Genomic DNA, 17,601 nt, shown 5'->3' with positions numbered 1-17,601 from the left:
AGGCAAAGCCAGAGGCGAAAACGATGTTAATATTTATACAATACCCACTATGGGCCTTGGAATGTGCTCGATGCATTCACTCTGCATCACAGCCTTCTGAGGAATGCATTATCACCCACTCCGTATTGCAGGTAAAGGGCACCTGGGGCTCAGGGAGGTGCAGTGACTCAGGAGGTGCACTTAGTGGCAGAGGCAGACCTGAACCCTGGCCCCTCTGCAGCCTTCCAAGGCACTTACTGGTTTCTTTCCAACAATCATGCGCTCCACAGCCTGCACCTGGGACACATGGTCATCGTTGGTCCGCAGTTCACGCCCCTGGATGCGCTGGTAGATGCCCACCAGGAGGTCTCGGGGGATGTCTTCACCATTGTCAACCCCTGGGGGAGGGAGTAACACAGGGATATGTCACATAATTATGGGCACTGGGTGGTAGGGATGCTCCACAACTCCCACACCCAGGCACGGGCCATGACAGTCAGGACTGAGGGTCAGTGGGTATCCTCAGCCCCTTAGCCAGGATTGGGGCAGGGAGGATGTCCTTCAACACAACAGCCAGTTGCTGTCTTCCCCGGGGTGGGGAATTTTCTCTCAACAACTCAGAATACACTGTAATTAAAACAATCAGATACTATTGTTTGCCTTTCTAATTAGCAAAAATAATTTTAAATGAAATCCAGTGCTAGGAAGAGTGCAGGGAAGTGGGCATATATGGTAACATAACTCTTTTGGAAGGTAATTTGGCAAGAATCTAAATGTTTGTACACAGTGATTCTTCTTCTAGGAATCTACCTTAAGGAACTACTCAGAAATATGTGCAAGATGTATGTGCAAGAATGCTAGTGCAGGCCGGGCATGGTGGCTCATACCTGTAATCCCAGCACTTTGGGAGGCCGAGGCGGGCAGATCATGAGGTCAGGAGATCAAGACCATCCTGGCCAACATTGTGAAACCTCATCTCTGCTAAAAATACAAAAAATTAGCCAGGCGTGGCAGCGTGTGCCTGTAGTGCCAGTTATTCGGGAGGCTGAGGCAGAATTGCTTGAACCCTGGAGGCAGAGGCTGTAGTGAGCCAAGATCGGGCCACTGCACTCCAGCCTGAGCAACAAGATTGAGACTCTGTCTAAAAAAAAAAAAAAAAAAGAAAAAAAAAGATTGCTAGGACAGGCGTAGTGTAATCCCAGCACTTTGGGAGGCTGAGGCAGGTGGATCGCTCGAGCCCAGGAATTCGAGAGCCAACCTGGGCAACATGGCAAAATCCCATCTCTACAAAAAATACAAAAATTAGCTGGGTGTGGTGGCACACACCCGTGGTCCCAGCTACTTGGGAGGCTGAAGTGGGATACTAGCTTGAGCCTGGGAGGAGGAGGTTGCAGTCAACCATGACTGCACCACTGCACTCCAGCCTGGGCAACAGAGCAAGACCCTGTCTCAAAAAAAATAAATAAATAAAAAGAATACTCACCAAGTGTTACTTATGGGGACAATTTGAAACAACCTAAATTTTAACAATAGAGGAACAGTCAAGTAAAGGATAGTATATCCATTTAATAAAATAGTGCACAGCTATTAAAAACTTGACATTTACAAAAACATTTTGATAGCTTGAGAAAATTACAGTAGCAAATTATGTGAAAAGAGTAAGACAAATTGCATGTATGGTATGATCTGAACTATATAAAAAGTTACATATGCATGGGGGAAAAGATTAGAACGCACCAAAACATTAACTATGATTGCCTCTAGGGGGCAAATTTTGGGTGATAAAAAGAAATGTTCTAATTTTCTGAATCTTCCAACATTTCTGAAACAAGTATGTATTACCTTCATTTATTTGCTTCTTTATTTAATAATTAGAGGGGAGGCCGGGCGCGGTGGCTCAAGCCTGTAATCCCAGCACTTTGGGAGGCCGAGACGGGCGGATCACGAGGTCAGGAGATCGAGACCATCCTGGCTAACACAGTGAAACCCCGTCTCTACTAAAAAACACAAAAAACTAGCTGGGCGAGGTGGTGGGTGCCTGTGGTCCCAGCTACTCAGGAGGCTGAGGCAGGAGAATGGCGTAAACCCAGGAGGCGGAGCTTGCAGTGAGCTGAGATCCGGCCACTGCACTCCAGCCTGGGCGACAGAGCGAGCCTCTGTCTCAAAAAAAAAAAAAAAAAAAGAAATAAAATAAAATAATAGTAATAATAATTAGAGGGGAAAAGATACACACACACACACACACACAGACATATTGAGAGACAGAGGGAAAAAGAATGGATGAATGAATGATGGCAAAATTATAGGAGACAACTCCAAATGGCCTCTGATCTAACTCCCTCCTCCCATCTTCACCATCCTTCTCCATTTCTGATTGCTGAGTGAAACCTACTCACTCTTCTCTCTAAATCCTCTGCTAGAGAAAATGTTTTCTGGGCAGGACGTGGAGGCTCACACCTGTAATTCCAGCACTTTGGGAGGCCGAGTTGAGGCAAGGAGTTTGAGACCAGCCTGGGCAACATAGCAAGACCCCGTCTCTACAAAAAATTTAAAAATTAGTTGGGCATGGTGGCCCGCGCCTATATTCCCAGCTACTCAGGAGGCTGAGGTGGGAGGATCGCTTGAGCCCAGTTCAAGGCTGTAGTGAGCTCTGCTAGCACCACAGCACTCCAGCCTGGGTGAGAGAGTGAGACCCTGTCTCTGAAAATAAAAAACAAAAAAACAGAAAACAAAAAGGAGAAAATGTTTTCTTCCTTGGAAATGCCACATCTCCTCCTTGGACAGGTGCTAAAGGAACATTCTATATCACACTGACTTTCTTACCAGAGCAGCCACAGCTGCACAAACCCAATGGGCAGCCAATTTGTCTTGTTTTCAGTTTGCTTTTTTTCTTTGACTCTATTTCCCTCTTTCTTTTCTGCTTAAATAATCTTAACATCTGTACCATTTTTAGTAGGCTGCTCTTTGGTGATAGGGAGGGCTCGACATCAGTAGAATAAGCAAAAAGAGCAAGGTGACACCTTTCATCTGGCATTCAAGGCCCTCATATATTAGTTCCATATATTGGAACCTCATATATTGGGACCTTCCCAACTCATCAATGACCTCATCTCAATTGTTCTTCTTTTTTTTTTCTGAAGACAGAGTCTTGCTCTGTCACTCAGGCTGGAGTGCAGTGGTGCAATCTTAGCTCACTGCAACCTCTGCCTCCCGGGTTCAAGTAATTCTCCTACCTCAGCCTCCTGAGTGGCTGGGATTACAGGCATGCACCAACGTGCCTGCTAATTTTTGTATTTTTAGTAGCGATGGGGTTTCCTCATGTTGGCCAGGCTGGTCTGGAACTCCTGGCCTCATGTGATCCACCTGCCTCAGCCTCACAAAGTGCTGGGATTACAGGCGTGAGCGACCGTACCCAGCCCTCAGTTGTTCCCTAAAGAAAATAAATGTTCCTGCCTCTGCGTCTTTGGTATTCTCACTGGTAGGTAAGCCCTCCTCTATCTCTATTGTGTCACCTTCTCCATGCCTTCAAGACCCACCTTAAAATAAAAATACTGCCTCCTCCGGGAAGCTAGCTAGAGGTGGGCTCTTCCTCCTTTGAGCTCTGACTGCACTTTTGGCCTCTCTGATGTCACTGTTCACTTTCTGTCTTATGTTAGTTATCTGGGTGCTACAAGTCAGCCTCTCCCACACACGGGGAGCTCTCTCAGAACAGGGAGTATGGCAGATTCCTCTCCATTGTCCTTGGCACCCATCATGGGGCTTGGCACACACTAAGTGCTAAGTGTTGACTGGCTGGCTGGTTGTTTGGTCGAGTGATAAATGAACGCATGAATAGAGGAAAAGATACGCAAAATAATTAAATGAGTCCTCATGGGCATAAATAAGAGAGGGAAAGAGGGAGTGAGGAAAAGAGAAGTGAATGACTGAATGAATGAATCAGAATAAAGCCTTGTAAGAGTCAGGACTTTAATCTATCATGTTCACTGCTTGAACCCCAGGACCTAGAAACCTGGTGCACAGCAGAAGCTCAGTACAATGGGCAAATGACGATTTGAGTGAATTAATAAGTGAATATCCTGGGAACATCCAGCTAGGGCAGAAAGTGACAGCATCACAAATTAATTTCCAAGGAACAGATGGCATCTCCTGCATCCTTCCCCACCTTAACCCCCACTTTCCCTTCCCAGGCGAAGGGCAGGAAAGGCTGATAAGGAAGTCACCTCTCAGGTTCTTGATGAAGTCATCTAGTTTCATCTTTCGTTCAGCCTTGACGCTGGGACTGTACATGTCGGTATTGAGGAGGATGATGGCAAAAGCAAGGATGAAGATGGTGTCTGGGTTCCGGAACTGGCGCACAAGGGCTGGGTTACAGACACAGTACCGCTGGCTGCAGGGCAGGAGGGGTCAAAGCCAGACTCAGGAAGCAGCCATCTCTGCCTACCCACCACCCACCCAGTCTGATACCAGCAACCCTTTCCTGCAAGAAATACTTTCTTGATCTCTGGGTCTGTCCTCTTCAGAGCTTCCCCTAGACCAGCATGTAAAAATTACAATCGCTACCTTTTACAGAGCTCTTCCAGGGGATTTACATACATTGTTTCATGTAATCCTATCATAATCCTGCAAGGTAACTATTGGCAGTCCCATTTTAAAGATGAAGCGACTGAGACTCAAAGTGACAAGGTAACTCGCCCAAGGTAACAGAGCTGGTAAATGGTGAAGCCAGGATGAAAACCCAGATATTTCTAACTGCAAAGCAAATCCTTCCCCCATTGTGGGAAACAAGTTCTCAGCAACTCCTGTTTCTCTTCTAAATACCCTAAAGTGGCAGAGCCAGGATTTAGACCCCAGCCTACCTGATCTCCAAAGCATTTATAGTAGAGTAAAATGGTTAAGGGCATGGATGGATCATGGACTTAGACACATACAAGTTCAAATCCTGGTTCTACCACTTACTCACTGTATGACCCTGGGCAAGTTACTTAACCTCTCTAAACTTCTGATTTCTCCTCTATAAAATGGGAATAATAATAGAAGTGCCTACTTTATGGGGTGGTTGTGATTATTCGGTGAAATAATCGTGTAAAGTGCTCAGCTCAGCACCTGATACCTAATAAGTGCTCCGTGAATGTTAGCTGTTATTGCTGATGTTGTTGTCACTTATCGAATGCCCATGTCCCAGAGGCTGAGCTAGATACTTTACATGCACTACCTCTGATCCTCACAATTGCCTTGCAAGATAGGATTTATCATTTCTGTTTTATGGTGAAGAGAGTATGAGGCTCAGAGAAGCGACTTGTAAACACATACTACGTCGATGCCCACAGGAGGGAGGGGCAGCTTCACAAGTGGGAGACAGGCACACCTGAAGGCTTCGATGAGTCGCTCCACTTTCTGGGCCTCACCCTGAACCCGGATATGGGACTGGAACTTCCGCAGTGCATCATCCAGATCCATTGAGGAGAAGTCCATCTCATCCACCACACAGCTAAGGAGCAAAGAAGGGGGTGTGGTGCTTTCAATTCCTCTGCAGAAAACCTCTGACCCACCTGGACCTGCTCAAATGGACCAACACCCCCACTGATACACTCCCAAATTCAGGACCCATGGCCCGAGCAAGTACACATGAGGACAGAATGTTTGAAATCAAATCCATCTCAGAAAATTGAGGCAAGGCATGTGGTCACTAAAGGCCCTTTCCATCGAGCCACTCATTTCAGAGACGGGAAAACTGAGGCCCAAAACAGGCCACAGGATGAGCACGTCTTGCCCAGGGCCACATAGAAGACTTTAGGAATAGAGCCAAACAAGATCAGACCCCTTTGGGGCAGAAGGGTACGGGGGCAGGAAGGTCTATTCATCCTGTTTTGAAAAGCTTATTTGAGCTAAAGGGACACAGGCTGCCCCCTTCCTCCCTCTTGCTGTCCTTTTCCAGGAATCCCTGGCCCAGCCTGCCCCATCCTGGGGTCCTCACTCCAACACGTCTCTGTTGAACTGCTTCTGCCGGTTCCCTAGGAATTCCCCTATCATCTGCCGGCTGAGGCCTTTCCGCTCCAGGATGAAGTGAGCCACTCCCACCGGTGTGTCTGACAGGAAGCCCCGCTCGATCAGATACTGGATACCCTTCTCTGGCTTCCTGCAGAAAGAGGGGAGGTAGATGAGATGACTGTCCTCCTGGTACTGTGCTCTCTGTCTCATTTGTTGAACTCATTTTGGGCCCAACTAAGTCCGGCCTCAGAGGACCAACGAAGTCAAATACATAATTTGATCTAATCCCATCATGGCTCAAATGAGAAAACTGAGGCCTAGAGAGAAGAAGCCACTTGCCCATTTCGAGGAGCTTCAAAATCCCAAGGTATCTTGAACCCAACATCCCCCTTCACTGGAGCTACACCACAATAGAAAGAAAATCAGTATGTAATGAGAGCCCGCTCTACGCCAGGAGCTCTGACCTTCCCAGCAAGAACCAAGGAGCAAGGTTGAGCACCTTCCCTGTGAGTCACAGACCCACAGAGTAGGGAAGAAGTGAAGAGGTTACTTTGTTCCATATCCCACATCCCACACAGGCAGGTCTCACCAACTTCCTCTGAGTGTTTCTATAGACAAGGCGCTCCCTAGATTTCCAGGGAGCTGGGCCAAAATCTGGGTCACAGTTATCCCATATTCAGAACCCCAGAACCTTAGGACCCCACAAGGTTAAAATTTAGAAGGGACTGGTGCCATAGGAGTCTCAGATCCGTCACTTCCCAGTTGTATGACTTTGGACAATTCCTTTTACTTCTCCAAGCCTTGGTTCCTTATCTACAAAACAGGAACACTACTGCCTGCCTTGCTGAGTTATTGTAAGAATGAAATATAGGTGGCAGTGTTTAATAAGCTATAAAGATGTAAGGCATTCAAGTAATGGCTTATATTACATTTAATGTTTTCTAATTACATCTCATGTTTTCCAATTATGTTCTAATCAAATGTCACACTCCCACCTCACTCCTAAACACCTGACAGAAGACCAGGCACCTAGGAAGAGCTTAGTCACAGTCACTGAAGGGTCTAGCACACCACCCTGCCCCCAACATCTCTCACATACACATTCTGCTAGTGGTAGGTGGAAAAATAGAAGCCCAGGGGAGGAATGCACCTTGCCCAGGGCTATGCAGCGAGTCTGGCCAAAGGCCCACTCGGGGGCCAGATCTCCTGTTTCCCAGGCTAGGGCTCTTTCTACACCATATCACCTCCCCTCTAAAAAGGGAAGGTGGGGAGGACAAGTTTCAGAATCCATTTAGTGGGGTCATCTCACCCAAGATCGCACAGTCAGCCAGAGGCAGTACTAGGACTGCCCAGGTGTGTTAAGGGACTCTCTACTCTTTCACCCTGTTGCCAATCCTCTTCCCTGAATGTCTGGGGAGAAATACCGTTCCACAAAATGAAAGGATGGCAGAACCGGGATCACCGCGTGGAGTTCTGTCCCAGGAACCCAAGTACCCGTGGCAGGGTAGGAAAGGGCGAGCAGGCTAGAACGGGCAGCACGCACTTGTTGAAAAGGTTGAGGCCGATTCGGTAGTGCCGCCTCTGGACCACATCATTGTTGAAAGCTGGCGAGTCCCAGCTGTGCCTTGTCTCCCGCTGGTAAGTCTGCTTGCACAGGCCGGTGGCCGGAGGCTCCCTTAGACTGTCCCGAGAAGAGGAGCCGGAGCTGCAGTTGATGGTCTCATTGGAATTGCTGGAGCTCTCGAGGCTCTCATTATCTCCACCATCAGAGTTCTCGCCTGCTGCCTCGCACTTCCCCAACCTCCGACCCCCAGCCACACCACTGGGCCCAGTGCCACTGTTGGGGGCTGGTGGCAGGGGCCCTGGTGGGGCTGGGGCTGGGCCCTCAGGGGCTGGGTAGTGGCGGTGTGGGATCGGGGCCCTGCCTGGTGGCCCCTTGTGCTTCAGGGTCCCATGGGGGCTGCAGCCATCAGCCTCATACACCAGCTGGCGGTGGACAGAGCCGCGATCTGAGCGGTCACTCAGGTCCACGGAGCTGTCACTAGGAGGCTCAATGGTAAGCAGGGGAAGGTGGGCGGCCCGCAGCCGGAAATCCCGGCACTCCAAGCACCCGGGACCCCTGCGAGTGCCTTCCTCACGGCTACCGTCTTCCCGGGTTCCTGATGGCACTGGTGGAGGAACTGGCGGGAGAGGGGCTGGCGCCCAGAACTCGGGCCGGCCCTGGGGTGGGGGTTCTGTGCTGGGCAGTCGCTCAGGGGATTGTTGGGGAACTGTGTCATCCAGGTAGAGGGGAAGGTCACTGAAGGATGTGGCCGAGCTGTCCTCTTGCTGTTCCTTTGACTCCCGCTTCTCCAGCTGGGCTGAACCTGGCTCCTCAGACATGGGCCCTGACGGGTGGCAGTTCAGGGCTTCGTCGATGGATTCAGCCAGAGACTTTACCTGTGCAGGCGGGGGAGGAGAGGAGGGAAAGGGAGAGAAAAGAAAGAAAGATAAAGGGAAGAATGGTGGAAGGTGGGAATGAGGGAGGGGGGTAAGGGAAAAGGGGGAGTCTTCCTGGTAGGTCAGCAAGGAGGGTGGATTCCCCTCCCCCAGCCCTGACAAACTCCCTGTGGTCTATAAAATGACTCCCAGGGAACCATTGTGAGCTCACAGGAGCTGGGACTAATGCCCACGAGTTCCCCCACTCAGCTCATACCCCAATACCTCCTTTGTGTCCATTTAGACTCAAGCCAAATGTTACCTCCTCCCTGATTCAAGCCACATTCTTGCCTCTGCCATCCCCGAGGGTAAACCAAAATCCCAGCTTCCTCTGTGGGAATTCTCTTAGGAAATCCATAACATTTGACCTTGAGCGTCTGGACCACAGCTGGTAATGCTCTTTCCCTGTGGTATCCAGACTCTAAACTGACCGCTCATGATCCCTGCCTCCTGGTATTCACACCCTAGGGTACCACATTGTACCAGAGTTAGTCTGTGTGACAAACAGCATATGGCAGAAGTGAATGTATGTCACTTCTGAAATTAGGTTTTAAAAGACTGCAGAGGCTGGGCATGGTGGCTCATGCCTGTAATCCCAGCACTTTGGGAGGCCAAGATGGGAGGATCCCTTGAGCCCAGGAGTTCAAGAAAAGCCTGGGCAACATGGCGAGACTCTACCTCTACAAAAAATAAAAACATTAGCTGGGTGTGGTGGTATACACCTGTAGTCCCAGTTACTCAGGAGAGTGAGGCAGGAGGATCACTTGAGCCCAGGAGTTTGAGACTGCAGTGAGTTACGATCACGCCACTGCACTCCAGCCTGGCAACACAGCAAGATCCTGTCTCTAAAATTTTTATTTGTTTTTTTGAGACAGAGTCTCGCTCTTGCCCAGGGTGGAGTGCAGTGGCACGATCTCAGCTCACTGCAACCTCCAACTCCCAGGTTCAAGCGATTCTCCTCCCTCAGCCTCCCCAGTAGCAGGGATTACAGGCGCGCACCACCATGTTTGGCTAATTTTTATATTTTTAGTAGAGACGGGGTTTCGCCATGATGGACAGGCTGGTCTCAAACCCCTGACCTCAGGCGATCCGCCTGCCTTGGCCTCCCGAAGTGCTGAGATTACAGGTGTGAGCTACTATGCCCGGCCAAAAAAAACTTATTTAAATTTAAAAAAAAAAAAGACTGCAAAAAAATTTTTTTTAATTTACAAAATTAAAAAAAAAAATTTAAATGACTGCAGCTTCCATCTTGAGCACTCTTGGTCGCTTGTCACTTGGACTCTTTCTCTCAGACCCCCCAACCTGGGGAAAGCCCATCACGAACAGTCCTATAGAGAGGCCCACAGGGTGAGGCATTGAATCCTCCTGCCAACAGCCAAGTGAGTGAGCTTGAAAGCAGACTGCCAGCCCCAGTCTAGTCTTCAGATATTGCAGGCTCTCCCTACAGCTTGACTGCAACCTCATGAAAGGCCCTGAACCAAAACCACTCAGCCATGCCATTCCCAGCTTCCTGGCCCCCAGAAACTGTATGAGATAATAAATGTTTATGGTTTAGGCTCAGTCTCTTGGGTCAGTTTTAAGCTACCAAATTTGGGGGTAATTTGTTACACAGCTAACAGATAACGGATATACTTCCCCATCAGACTTCAATAGCACTCAGAGCTGGGATCAGACCTGGTTCCCAGACTGATCTCCTATTCCCCATTCCTCCCTTGAGGGATGGATCCAGGCCTGGTTTCTCTTTCTAGCTCAGCTCAACACATTGCTTGACACAGAAGAGATGTTCAATTAAATCTTTGTGGTATGAATGAACAGATAAATGATATAGATCTTCCCTTCAATATTCCTGTCCTTCCCTCCACCTCTTCACCAGGTCCAAGGAGGCATGCCCAGGCTGATGGCAAGGCCAGATCATAGAGGTTAGAGCAGAGTGACTTTTTCGCTTATAAAGCTTCATCCATTCATTCAACAATCTCTACCAAGTACCTTCTTGGTTTTAGGAAGAAAACTAACATGTACTTAGCAGCTACTATGTACTAGGCGTTTTCATATATATTACCTGTACAGTTGCACTGAGTCTTCCAAATAGCTCTAAAAGGGTTTTCTCTCCATTTTATTTTCTCTCCATTTTATTGATCATGTTTCAGTGTGGTTAAACAGTTTGCCAAGGCCACACAGTTGGGAAATGGCAGAACTGGGATTCACACCTGGGCAAGTATGTTGACACACCCCAACCCTAGAACGATCTCCCACTACCTTTACTGCGTTACAATCCCACCCCTCCAAGCTTTTGCTGATGCAACGCCTATGTAAGCAACACCCTTCCAAGTATTTCTAACTTGCTAAATCTTTTCTGTCTGGCAAGGCCCATCTCCAGTGCTGTTTTCTCAAGTGGGTTTTCTGTGGTTCTCCCAGAAGAAAGTTACCTCCCCTTCCTCTGGGTTCCCAAGGTACCATACATTGTACTATATAGCCTTTCTCATGGCTCAGAGCACACTCTACTTCAGGAGACAGTAATGCACACATGTCTGCCATTTCCTACTGCACTGGGATCCTTGAGGACAAGGACCAATCTCAGTCTCCTCCTCTATTAAATGGGAATAATAATCCCTGTCTCACAGGTCTGGTGTGAGGCATACACAGCACTGGCACACAGTAGGAGCTCATTACCTGTGAGTTAAGCTTTATTTTATAGTAGATCAAGTTCCAAGTAGTGAGAACTTTTTTCTTATTTGTTCTATACACCCATATATATTTTTTCCCACAAGAAGGGAACAGCATGGAACACCCATATTTGTAACTTGCTTGTTTTAACAATGTAATTTCTGGCTGGACGCAGTGACTCACGCCTGTAATCTCAGCACTTTGGGAGGTCGAGGCAGGTGGATCACCTGAGGTCACGAGTTTGAGACCAGCCTGGCCAACATGGTGAAACCCTGTCTCTACTAAAATACAAAATGAGCTGGGCGTGGTGGCACATGCCTGCAATCCCAGCTACTCCGGAAAGTGAGGCAGGAGAATCACTTGAACCCAGGAGGCGGAGGTTACAGTGAGCCAGGATCGTGCCATTGCACTCCAGTCTGGGTGTCAAGAGCGAAACTCTGTCTCAAAAAAAAAAAAAAAAGCAATTTCTATCTTGCCAGTTCTTTCTCATTATTCTCACAGTCCCAACTCAAATGGTAGCTATTTGCTGTTATTAAACGCCTGTCACGCAACTTCTTTCAGTTTGCAATCTAGGTAAAAAGTAGCAGGAGTAGCCAGAGCATGGGGATGGAGAAGAAAGGCCCTTTTCAGGGATCCTGACCTGTTTGGAGAAGGAATCCTCTAGTTCTGTGATGTCATTAGAAAACTCCCCAGATGTGGTGACGGAGCTTCCACCACCATCGATGCCCCCACCACAGGAGCCCCCATATGGGAGCCCCCGTTCAAGCCGGTGGCTCCGGGCACCAGCCATGGCACCCTCGTCCAGCGAGGCAGGCTTGCCCTCGAAGTACGCGGGGTTCTGTGCCTTCTCATACTCCTCAAAGGAGAACTGCATCCGCATGTTGGAAAGGATGATGCGGCGGGACATGCGGCTCTCTGAGGCTGAGCTGCGTAGCCGCTCAAAGTTCTTGTTCATGCGGTACTGGCGGAAGGCTGTCTGGATGGTCCTGGCAGCTCTGCGGCTCAGGAAGGAGCCCCCATACTTCCTCTCCAGCATTTCCACCTGGCAGAGAAGGGTCGAGGGGAACAAGGTCAGAAAGTCATGGCAGCCTCATCTCCCTAGGCACTAAACCACACCACCCCCACTGGAGTCACCGCTGACTGCTTACAGCCACCAAAAGCGCCAGGCTAGGTGCTCAGTGTTGTCTCCTCACTTGAATTTCAGATAACACTGGTCAAATGGGATTGGATTATGTTTTGTTTTCTTATTTGCAAGAAGAACATATTGATCATTTGAAAACAGGAAACAAACAGAGAAGCCGATAAAAAGAAAGCAAGGTAAAAATACACGGAGAGCAAGAAGGAAAGACAGGAGGAAGAGAGGGAATGAGAAAGGAGAAAGAGAGAGGGAGAGAGAAAGGAAGAGAAGGAAGGAAGGGGAGGAGGGAGGAGGAAAGGGAAGGAGGGAGGGAGGAAGGGAGGGAGGGAGGAAGGGAGGGAGGGAGGAAGGGAGGGAGGGAGGGAGGGAGGGAGGAAGGAAGGAAGGAAGGAAGGAAGGAAGGAAGGAAGGAAGGAAGGAAGGAAGGAAGGAGGGAAGGAATTACCTCCATTCCAAACACCTAACTAGAATATGTCCTTTGGTTTAGGGTATATGTTTTCGTATATGTCCTTCCAGTTTTTTCCTATATGTAGTATTTTGTTTTCCCTCCACCTTTTTTTTAGCTAAATAATCTATTGTATGGCACTCTTCTGAAAAGGTCAACTGATATGTGTGCTTCCCGTTAGACTGAGTTTTTTGGGGACCAGATCCAGGACTCATTCATCTTTACATCTCCAAGACCTGGGCAGGGAGCTCAGTAAATGTTTCTTGAGTGAATATAAGCCTCAGTGGATGGGTGGTGAATGAGTGCATCCCCAGTGGGGTGAAGGGTCCTGGGCCAGTCTTCTCCAATTCCAGCCTCATTATCCCTCCCTGATTCCACCCCTAAGAGCCACATCCCAAACCCTCCCCTGGCGCTCTCTTGCATCCCGACTCCCATTCCCAACCAGACTGCCTCTTCTGCACCTTCTTGTCCTGCAGGTCTGTGGAGAGTTCATAGCTGTCCGATAGGGCCTTGGAGCGCTTTATCTCCTCCTCCTCCTGCTTCCTCAGGGCGACACTGGCTGGCTGGAGGCGTGCCCGTTGAGCCCAGGGAAGGCCCACTCCAGCAGGGGGGCCCCCCATGTGGCTGCTGGAGGGGGGCAGCTGGCTCAGCCGGTAGGGGGGTTGGCTCCCAGGACTATCAACCGCTGTGCTCAGGTCACTGCCTGGGGCATCACCCTCCACACTGTGGGGATGAGATAAGATGAGCCAGGATGTTGGGACAGGAGAGGGGCCTACTGGGCCAGACTGAGAGTGGGTGAGCCAGATCCCTGCCCCCCATCCCATCCACCCCAGCTTCCTCACAGATATAGGGACCCAACACTTACAGGCCAGGGTGAGTCCTAGCTCTTGGACTGTCTCCCCACTCCCACCCAAGTCCCTTCCCTTCCAGCCCCCTTGCCTTCACAGCAAGATCCTCTTAGACTCCTTTCCCTCAAGGATCTGTTTGGTCCCGTCCTCCTCACCCCTCACAGCCTTCTCCCCGAGACCACTCCCCTCCCAGTCTTGTCTCTTCATGCCCTTTTTTCTGTCCCCTCACAGCTCCACCCCTCCCCACAGACCTCTTCCCCTTACAGCTCCATCCCCTCCTGGCCTTGTCCCCAACACAGTGTGCTGTGATTTCCCTCCCAGTCCGAGTCCCAGCACCACCCCAGATTAGCTCCTTCGAAGCGCCACCCCCTCCCAGCCCTGTCCCAGCTGTGTGAGGCCCACCCCTGCACCCTGCCCACCCAGACTCTCCCCTCACCTGCCCAGCCCTGCCCCCTGCAGCCTGGCCCCTGCCCCCTGGTGCCTGAACTCCAGGCCAGGCCAAGCCAGTTCCCAGGGTTCCCTGGCTGCGAGGGCAGGGCCAGCAGCAGGGCAGGGCGAGCAGCGACAGTGGGAGGCGCCTCCCATCCAGCATCCTCACAGGTAAAGAGCAGCCCTGCGGGGCAGCTTCCTTTTTCTCCTCATGGCCTCCTCTGCTCAGCTGGGGGAAGGGGGCAGGGGGGTCTCCACGCGTGGCAGGAGCTGGGCCCCGGGATTGCCCGCCCTGGTTTCCCAGAGCTGTTGTTCCACCAGAACTGCTCCCATGGTGCCATGGCAACCAGGCTGCCAGGGAACCCAGGTGGCGACAGAGCCCAGGCGCCTTGAGCCGAGCCTGCATGGTGAAGAGCTACAGAGGTGGGGAAGACAGGGAAGGAGTCGGGCGGGAAGGAACACGAAGGTGAGGCATGGAGGAGGCTGTGGGGGGAATAGGTGTGGCTGGGACCCAGAGAATGGTCTCATTATGGGGGGCACAAGGTTGGAGGCTCTTGGCTGGTAAACAGGCAAAGGGGTACTCCCCAGCCCCTATTTGGCAGAGGGGAAGGCAAAGGGCAGAAATGGGCTGGGGTGGGTACTGGGGGGGGACCCTACCAGTGCAGGAGCTTGAGCTGCAACAGGCCTGCCAGCCTCGCAGCAGAGCGCTTTGCACTGGGGGCTGGATGTGGCGTGAAGGCTGCGCCCACGAGGCCCGGTCGCGGGCTGCAGCACCCTGGAGCTCAGCTCCGCCCTGGGGGGAGCTCCCACCCACTGCTCACCCTCCACCCCAAATTCTCTTCCCTCCGGGGCCTGGGACGGTGGCCCTGACATCACCGCCGCTCCAGGGTTCAGCCCCAGCTCAGCCCACCCCCGGCATCCAAGATGTTCCTCTCCTCCCTGCCAGAACTGCAGGATCATGCCCACTAATCTCTCAAACCTCCCCTCCCAGCACACGGCTCAAGCCCAGTTTTGATCAACTGTCTCCTGTATGCATGAACCATCATCTATAACTTCCACTGCTCAGAAGAGATAGCCCAAGTCCCTTATTCTGGCATTTGAGGCTTCTCCAAGATACAACAGCTAATATTTATAGACCATTTAGTACATTTAGGTACCATTGTTACCACTTCACACTGAATAACCTGTTTACTCTTCAAGACAACCATATGAGATAGGTACTGTAATTTATCTTCATTTTACACGTAAAGAAACTGAGGCCCAGAGAGGTTAAGTAACATATCTATGGTCACACAGCCACTCATGATAGAGCCCGGATTCAAATCCAGGCAGTCTGACTCCAGAGCCCACACTCTTAAACATTAAGCCATACTTCAGGGTTGGCTGCCAGCCCCCTACTCCATCCACCTGTCATTCCAGCCTGGCCCAGATCCTGCTTTTCCCAAATGCTCCACTGCTTTCTATCTCCAAAACTGCTCATACAGTACCTACCACTTGAAATGCAATCCCCATCGTCTCCGCCATCTGCAATCTGAGAAATTCCCCCACATCCTAGTTCCGTCAAGATTCAGGTCATATGCCACCACTAAGAAGCCCTCCTGAATCCCGCCTCCAGCCAGAAATTATTGCTGATCCTGTTCAGAGCTCCCACACACAGCACATGTCTGTCCTGCTTTTTATGGCACAGGTTAGCTTTGGCAAAGCGTGACAGCTATTTGTGTTCATGACTCCCAGAATCCCAGCTCAGGAAGAGAGTTTGATAATCTCCCAGCTAACACAGAGCACACGGCCTGGAACACAGTAGGTGCTCAATAAAAGCTGCCGTCCAGAGGGAGTCAATGAATGTGCTCAGGAGGCTGCTCTAAGAAATACTTTCTCCTGAACTTTTACCATAGCCTCCAATCTCCTCTTCCAACCCATTCTTCACCCTGTGGCCAGTAACAGCTTTCAAAAGTACAAATCTGGGCCAGGCGTGGTGGCTCACTCCTATAATCCCAGCACTTTGGGAGGCTGAGGCGAGCATGAGGCCAGGAGTTCAAAACCAACCTGGGCAACATGGCGAAAACCCGTCTCTACTGAAAATACACAAATTAGCCGGGCGTGGTGGTGGGAGCCTGTAATCTCCTGCTGAGGCAGAAGAATCGCTTGAATCCAGGAGGCAGAGGTTGCAGTGAGCCAAGATCGCGCCACTGCACTCCAGCCTGGGAGACAGAGCAAGACTCTGTCTTAAAAAAACAAACAAACAAAAAACAAACAAACAAAAAAAACCCAACAACAACCAAAAGTACAAATCTAGGCCAGGCACCATAGCTCATGCCTGTAATCCCAGCACTTTGGGAGGCCAAGGCACGTGGATCACCTGAGGTCAGGAGTTCAAGACCAGCCTGGCCAACATGATGAAACCACATCTCTACTAAAACTACAAAAATTAACTGAGCATGGTGGGCCTGTAATCCTAGCTACTTGGGAGGCTGAGGCAGGAGAATCACTTGAACCCAGGAGACGGAGGTTACAGTGAGCTGACATCGCACCACTGCACTCTAGCCTGGGAGATAGAGTGAGACTGTCTCCAAAAAACAAAAAAAGTACAAATCTAGTTGGGCACAGTGGCTCACACTTGTAATCCCAGCTACTCCAGAGGCTGACATGGAAGGATCACTTAAGGCCAGGAGTTGAAGACCAGCCTGGGCAACATGGCAAAACCTCATCTCTACCAAAAATACGAAAAAATTATTCGGGTGTGGTGGCGGGCCCCTGTAGTCCCAGCTACTCAGGAGGCTGAGGCACAAGAATCGCTTGAACCCGGGAGGTGGAGGTTGCAGTGAGCCAAGATTGTGCCACTGCACTCCAGCCTGAGTGACAGAGCGACACTCCATCTCAAAAAAATAAAAGAAAAAGAAAAAATTAGCCAGGCGTGGTGGCACGTGCCTTTGGTCCTAGCTACTAGGGAGGCTGAGGCAGAAAAATCGCTTGAGCCCAGGAGGTCAAGGCTGCAGTAAGCCGTGATGGTGCCACTTCACTCCAGCCTGGGCAACAGAGTGAAACCCTGTCTCAAAAACAAAAACAAACAAAAACAAACAAAAACAAAAAAAACCCATACTAACCTAAATTCTCTCACTAAAACCCTTCCACAGTGCCAGATAACTCACTCAACAAACAACAACTGAGCACCTTCTGTATGCCAGGCACAGTGCTGGGTGCTGGAAATATACTAGTGAGCAAAATGCACAGGAACATTCTCAGGGAGGTGATGTTCTAGCGAGGGAATGGGTGTGGCTGTGACCCAGAGAATGGTCTCATTATAGGGGGCACAAGGTTGGAGGCTTAGAGAAGAAAGAAACAAGTAAATATATCCTGCCATTTCAGGTAGCGGTGAAGTGCTAGGAAGGAAAATAAAGCAGATTGCAAAAAGGTGCTGTTTGAGATGTGCTCAGGGAAGGCCTTTCTGGAGCAATGGCATATAAGCAGAGTGCTGACGGAAGTGAGAGTAAGTTGCATGGCAAAGGCAGTAGCAGTCCAGAGAGAGGGTACAGCCAGTGCAAAGGCCCGGAGGTAGAACAGAGTGAATGAGAGGAGATAGGAGATAAGATCAGAGAGGTCATGGGGGCCAAATCGGAAAGGGCATGAGCCTA

General features: G+C 50.2%; 1 protein-coding gene across 11 annotated transcripts in view; it reads right to left on the bottom strand.

Annotated features, from left to right (window-relative positions):
• Window positions 1-17,601, bottom strand: part of LOC105493788 (IQ motif and Sec7 domain ArfGEF 2) — a 91,431-nt gene that overhangs the window by 10,243 nt on the left and 63,587 nt on the right. For 10 of the 11 annotated variants that reach the window (XR_011618143.1, XM_011761715.2, XM_071088469.1 and 7 more), the window contains 7 exons: window positions 13,154-13,415; window positions 11,750-12,151; window positions 7,511-8,406; window positions 5,954-6,115; window positions 5,345-5,467; window positions 4,200-4,366; window positions 238-377 (listed from right to left, as the gene is read on the bottom strand). Coding sequence is in view for 10 of the 11 variants with exons in the window: in XM_011761715.2 (XP_011760017.2) it covers window positions 238-377; window positions 4,200-4,366; window positions 5,345-5,467; window positions 5,954-6,115; window positions 7,511-8,406; window positions 11,750-12,151; window positions 13,154-13,415 (2,152 nt within the window). In the remaining variant the exon portion in view is untranslated. Of the gene's footprint in view, window positions 1-237; window positions 378-4,199; window positions 4,367-5,344; window positions 5,468-5,953; window positions 6,116-7,510; window positions 8,407-11,749; window positions 12,152-13,153; window positions 13,416-15,460; window positions 15,835-17,601 lie in introns of those variants that run through there. The other variant, XM_071088466.1, reaches the window with a different exon arrangement.

The sequence above is a fragment of the Macaca nemestrina genome, chromosome X (genome assembly GCF_043159975.1).
Source record: "Macaca nemestrina isolate mMacNem1 chromosome X, mMacNem.hap1, whole genome shotgun sequence".
NCBI classification, from domain to species: Eukaryota; Metazoa; Chordata; class Mammalia; order Primates; family Cercopithecidae; genus Macaca; species Macaca nemestrina.
The sequence above is the reverse complement of the archived record's forward strand: the minus strand, read 5'-3'. Positions and strand labels throughout refer to the sequence as shown.